At 39.8% G+C, this 6,025-nt stretch overlaps 1 protein-coding gene and 1 long non-coding RNA gene across 2 annotated transcripts; both read right to left on the bottom strand.

Moving 5' to 3' along the window:
* On the bottom strand, nt 1-2,027 carry LOC124837221 (uncharacterized). Its single transcript, XM_047312529.2, has 6 exons — nt 1,958-2,027; nt 1,360-1,745; nt 1,195-1,275; nt 994-1,068; nt 530-913; nt 1-111 (listed from the first exon to the last, which is right to left on the bottom strand). The coding sequence occupies exons 1-6, from the start codon at nt 2,025-2,027 to the stop codon at nt 1-3; spliced, it is 1,107 nt and encodes a 368-aa protein (XP_047168485.2).
* A 1,925-nt stretch (nt 2,028-3,952) lies between these two features.
* On the bottom strand, nt 3,953-5,330 carry LOC148197678 (uncharacterized). Its single transcript, XR_015779806.1, has 2 exons — nt 4,619-5,330; nt 3,953-4,542 (listed from the first exon to the last, which is right to left on the bottom strand). It is a non-coding gene; the product is annotated as an uncharacterized LOC148197678 (long non-coding RNA).
* Between the last annotated feature and the right edge of the window lie 695 nt (nt 5,331-6,025).

Raw genomic sequence — 6,025 nt, 5'->3', positions numbered from 1 at the left:
TTATGTATAAATGATATAAAAATTAAATGACGTGCTAGAACGCATGCTCTGTTCAAACACCTCTTTGGAAGTAAACGGGAAAGGCAGTGATTTACTATGCAGTTTTTCAGCCTGCCATATCCAAAAGGAAGTACAGAATTAAAACCAAGACAAATTAATTGACCCACAAAATAATAGGTACAGAACTGGTCAGCCTATACTTGAGCACAAGCAGTCGGCAACATTTTTCGAGCCACAAGTTACAAAACTAGAGTTCGACCATGAATATATACTAAATGAAAATTTTAAGCAATATAATACCAAATAATAAAGACAGGAGCCTTGAATAATGAGGTAGTAGAGAAAAAATTTACTACAACTAATAATAATGATAATACGTATGAGTAACATAACTGTTGATACAAGTCAAAATGAGGAATAGTATATGACAATCCAAGTAACCCCCACATATTTCTAATATGAATATGAATTGTTGCATGCGTTGAAAAGAATACGGAAGGTTCAAAATCTTGTATATTATGACACTAACCTTCTTATCTATCTTTTCAGATATAATCACGTTTTTTATCTGAGCATCCTTCCTCTTTTTGAGGGCCTCTGCCCTTTTTTTCTGGGCATTTTCATGTTTTTTCAGCATCCAAGATGGTAAACCTTTCTTTTCCTGTATATGTGTCCACTGGCCCCAGCCAGGAAGTAACAGAGGCTTTTCTGGGTTAGGATTTTCTTCCTCGAGGATCTCCTGCTTGTCCTTTTCAAAATCACCTTCTACATCATCCCCTGCAAACGCTTGCCTAATGAGCTCCTCTTGAGAAGGAAGTTCATAAGGCACTTTAGAAACAGAAGACAGAATTCCATCCACCATCTGTCCTTCACTATTGGTATCACTATCCTCTCCAATCTCCTTTTCAGCATCCTAAGATATAAAAAGAATCAAATGTAAGATTAAACCAATGACATGCTTTATGCTTGTAACAAAATAGAAAGAGCTTATACTTTTTTATTTTGCCTAACTGGCCCTGTAAGGTTTGGAGACTTCTTGATAGTTGTGTTTTCATTTTTGTTCTTTGCCTGCTTATCACAAATACGTAAGCGCAACAGGTCATAAATGGAAAATACATTTCTTTAACAAAAGAAACAAATTAAAAATAGAAGAGAAAAAAAAAATATATATATACATAGATATATTAAAAGCACCTTTTTCCACTGATCTGACACAAAAATGGAAACTTCGCATGTAGTTTTTGGCCCAGGATTTTCAATAATATCATCGATGGTCTGTGAACAAAAAATGCATTAAATGTATCACATCCATTGAGACAGACATCCATATAAGAAAAAAGACAATAAGATTTCCATCACCTTCAACAAAGATTCCTTGTGAGTATCAGTGTCTTCTTGAATCACAACTGAATCCTTGTTATGCAAAAGGTGACTTCCCATATTCTCCATGTTGCCACTTTTACCGATTCCCAAGTCATCCTCACTATCACTGCCACCATAGCTGTTATCTGATTTTACCCTGGTATCAGATACTTGAGCTTTGGCTGGTCCAAATACTCTTCTGCCACTGGTAGAAGCAGCTTTTGGATCTTCTAAGCCACCAGAATTCTCTGGTTTCTTTAACGAATCTTCATATTCTTGGAAAGCAAGGTTAGCTTCTTCAACAGCTGCCTCTCTTCTTTTCGCCAATCCACGCCTCTGCATCAGATTAAGATCAAAGGAAGACCACAAATCATTAAGAAAACCTACGATTTTCAATCTCTATATTGAATACTAAAGAGAATTGTTAGAATTATTGGTTATTGTGTATGAGTTGTGTGCAAGTGTGTTCCAACTAAGAGTGAATTGGAAAGGAGTGTGGTTAGTTATTTTGTTTTCTATAAATGTAAGTTTAGAGGTGTTTAAGCCCTCAAGAGAACATATTTTTATCTCAAGTTGGTATCAGAGCAGGATGAACCTGCTCTGGTTTCTGTCCTAAAGTGGTCCACCAGCATTGTCATTGTTGTTTGCATCTGTCCGGTGCCCATTGCCGTCGTCCGCGGTTGTCTTGCCACTGTCTGCAGCTGTCAACTGCAGTTTGAAGCTCTTCAACTTGGTTCTCTGCCATCTCGCATCTGTCCGTCACCGTCTGCTACCGTCCGCCGTCGTCCGCCGTCACTGTTCTTTCCGGCGACCACTGGATCTGGTTTGCCTCTTCACGCGACGACCAACCCCACCAGTGTCGTCGTCTGATTCTTCCTCACACTCCGCCACGCGCCGCTTCTTTGTGCGCTGCGAACAGGTGCGTGCAGCTCACGCGCCGCCCTCTGGCCGTCGGAAAATCACCGCGACACCTCCATAGTCGTCGCCTGGACCTCCTCTCTCTGCTCTGCCCCTCAAAACCTTGCTTCAGTGAGGTCCAGAAGCTCCCCTTGAAGAAAACCCTAAGAAACCCCTAGGGTTTTCTAGTTCCTCTCGGTTTTCTGGCTCCTTTCTAGTTCCTCTCCAATTTTTATCAACAATGGCGTTTGGAAGTGTTCTTTCTTTCTCTCGAAGTCCCTCAATTACTTCCGAAAAGCTAAACGGAAAGAATTACCTCTCTTGGTCTGCTGTCGTGGAAATGTGGTTTCTCGGTCAAGGACATTATGACCACCTTGAGCAGGATGGAAGCCAAGTACCTTCTGAAAAAGCAGAACAATGGAAACAAGCATATTTCCAATTGTGCGCCCTATTGTGGCAATCTGTGGAACCCCGACTTTTGATATCTCTTAGAGCCTTCAAAACATGTCACTCTTTTTGGAAGTAAGCTCAAATCATTTATGTTAATGATATTCAACGTCTCTATGATACAGCAAACAAGCTTGCATGTCTCAAAATGACAGACCATGATATGGTCTCCTTCATGACTGAAGCCCAAGCAGTTGTGGAAGAGTTGAGAATGTTCTTGGAAGTGGAATCTTCGGAAGACATCAAGAAGAAGCTTGACAAGTATTATATGGTGATGATCCTCCGTGCTTTACACCCTGATTTGATCAGAGATCAACTTCTGACAAGTCATGAGGTCTCTTCCTTGGAAGCCTTGACCACACGTCTTCTTCATGTTCCAGTGCCTCAATCTCAGGAAGCTCTTGAAACAATGGAACCATCTGTCATGGTTGCTACGCGGGGAAGAGGAGGACGGGGCACTAGAGGAGGAGGACGTGGAGGTAGGGGACGTTTACAGTGCACTTACTGTAAGAGGATGGGTCACACCCAAGAAAACTGCTACTCCTTGCATGGTTTTCCTTCAAAAACAACCAATATCTCTAAGGCTGAAACTCCCACTTTCTATCCCTACTCTGTTACATTCAGTCGACTTTATATTTTGCACATTTGACTATATTCCGCTGCACTACAAAGTCTTTTTCATTGCATTTCAAGAAAGCTTTTAAAGGCATCTACTTTGCGAAAAAGATTTAAAGAAAACATTGTTTTTGTGTTTCACCAATTCCCCACCCCCCCCCCCCCCCCCCCCCCCCCCCCCCCCCCCCCGCACCTCCCGCCCCTCCCCTCTTGGTGTTGAAAATTAAGTCATTCTATTTTAACACTTTTGTTGTATTTATTTAAAAGCATTTTGTAGAATTAATTGTATAAGAATTACTAAGAACTCTTAGAAGTTTTCCTGTTTAAAGAGTCTTTGCGCAAATAATCGATTATTACGAGCTTGTTTGGAAAAGAGTTGCTCGCGCAAATAATCGATTATTTCTTAGAATAATTGATGAGTGCATGTTTATGCCCACATTTATGCTTTAAAATTCAAATTTTTGATGAGATATTTGTACTTAAATGGTTGATTTAAAGTGGATCTATGACAATTGGAATTATTGGGTTTGTGAATTAAAGAGACGTAAAAGGTGAGTTTTAGCGCATAAATTATTCTTGGATGTTTTAGTATTTATTTGTGCAGCTGAAATTAAAGCTTTATTGGTCCAAATTGCAAATTAAGGCCCAAAATCAGATTTTCTTTGGAAAATAATATACAAATGGGCCAAACAGACAGTTTTTACCCTTGTACCTCCTAAATTTCCCTACATACACCACTCTTTTCTTAATCAGGCCCAATACTAAGCCAAACACTAAGTCTTTTCTCCTACACCTCTCTACGTTTCCTATACACACCCCTCCTAAACTAGACTCCACCAGATCAATGTCATGTGGCAATCTAAACCCTAAGTGCTATCCAACCACATGTTGCCACACCACCCTCTACCACATCACCATCTTCTGTAACCGAGAAACCCTTATCCAGAAACCCTAGCCGTCAGTTGTGCTACCGAAGCTCCGCCACCAACCTTAACGCCATCCTCCATGCTGACCACCATGAACGTCCAAAATCTCCTTGTGCTGCCAACTCCTTTCTCGTCGGAACGCTACCGATTCTCATCGCGCCACCACTCCCCCTTCTTCATCGCGAGGCCGTCATCCGCGAGAGGCAACCACCATGTCGCACCGCCTCCGCCAGACCATGAGCCGTCGTGCCGTAGAAGGCAACCAAAAGAATCACCACGCTTCACACACGACCACCTGCAAGAAAGAAATCATCAAATCCAGAACACCACCGCAAGCAACCATCAACACAGCCACCACGCTTCTCTCTCACCATCTTCATCTCCGTCCAATCCTGCCTCACCAAGAAGAAATCGTGAGCGGCGAAATCATCTTCCACCACCAGAATCGCGGCACACTTCCAACCTCTCTGTCGCGCACCACGCTTATCACCATCACGCCGCTGCAGAATACCACCCAAAGTCGGCATCATCTCGAGAGCCTCCTTGTCGCTGCCATCCAAGCTTCATTCATCTTCAAACCTGCAAAGCAAACACTAATCCAGAAACGCGATTCCTCTTTCATTCTCGCGGCGCAGGAGAAGCAGCAAGGTGTTTTCCCCATCTACAATTGCAAAACCCTAATTTTTGTGAAGTGGGGTCTGCAATGTGGCGGGCTCTCGTTGGCCATGACCATATGAGTCAAAGTTGGTCAACAGATTTGAATCTGGTCAAGGTTGGTCAAACAGGGGTTTTGGTGCAATTTTGGGGAATTCTGAAGGGGCTAAAGTGCAGATAGAGGAAATTTCAGGACATTTGTGCAATTTTGGAAAGCCAGAAAAGCTAAAAGATAAAATTCAGTTGTTGAATTAATTTAATTTGGGAATATCCATAGAAAATATCTTCCAAATAATGTTATATGGATTTTGAGGTTAGATTGAGTTAATGCAATTGTTTATTTTGATTATTGATTTAAGTTGTTCTCTCTATGTCTTTCATCTCTTTATCAAATTAAAAGCAAAGATTTTTGCATCATAATGTGTTTGAATCTACATGCATATGGATTATTTGAGTTCTAGGGTTTCTAGGTTTAATTGAGAATCTACTTTGATTTAATTTAGGAACTTTCATATGATTAAATGGTTTTTACTATCAATTGAAAATGTACATTGATTGATTAGTAATAATTTCAACTATAATCAATTGAGAATTTACTTTGATTGATTAGCTTTTAACTTGGTTAGGAGATTTAAGAATAGACATGATTAAACACAATAGAATTTGATTGAGAATGTACTTTGGTTGAATTTATTGTGAATAATCTAGAAAGGTCTTGCATTTGATTGAGAATATACTTTGGTTAATTGCATGATAGCCCTCAAATTAATTAAGAATGTACTATAATTAATTTGAAACTTAAACAATAGTCAATTGAACAATTATCTGTGGATAACCGATGATGAATCTATCTTGGAAAAGCAGTGGAATTAGTCTATTTCATCATAATTGTTTTTAAGTTTCTTATTTATTCTTTAAACATTCTCCAAACATCACTTTTATCATTGCATTGCATTCATAAGATTTAAATATTGAAAGACAATTTCGTATTCATTGGGAGACGACTCAGGGTTACTTTAACCCTATCTACTTTCTTGAATACTACTCGGCAATACTTAAGTTTCCTTGAAAAGTAGTATTAATTTGATAGCTTCAATGACAGCGTATCAATAATTGATAATTTC

The sequence above is a fragment of the Vigna umbellata genome, chromosome 5, assembly GCF_029865625.1.
Source record: "Vigna umbellata cultivar VRB3 chromosome 5, Vumbellata_1.0, whole genome shotgun sequence".
Lineage (NCBI taxonomy): Eukaryota > Viridiplantae > Streptophyta > Magnoliopsida > Fabales > Fabaceae > Vigna > Vigna umbellata.
This window is presented reverse-complemented; position numbering and strand designations above follow the sequence as displayed.

Excerpts from the sequence above, each read along its gene's own strand:
- LOC124837221 (XM_047312529.2), bottom strand. The coding sequence starts at position 2,027 with ATGGGCACCGGACAGATGCAAACAACAATGACAATGCTGGTGGACCAC. Across the intron at positions 1,746-1,957 it reads TAGGACAGAAACCAGAGCAG|GTTTTCTTAATGATTTGTGG; the intron begins GTTCATCCTGCT and ends TGAAAATCGTAG. Across the intron at positions 112-529 it reads CTGAAAAGATAGATAAGAAG|GCTGAAAAACTGCATAGTAA; the intron begins GTTAGTGTCATA and ends TGGATATGGCAG.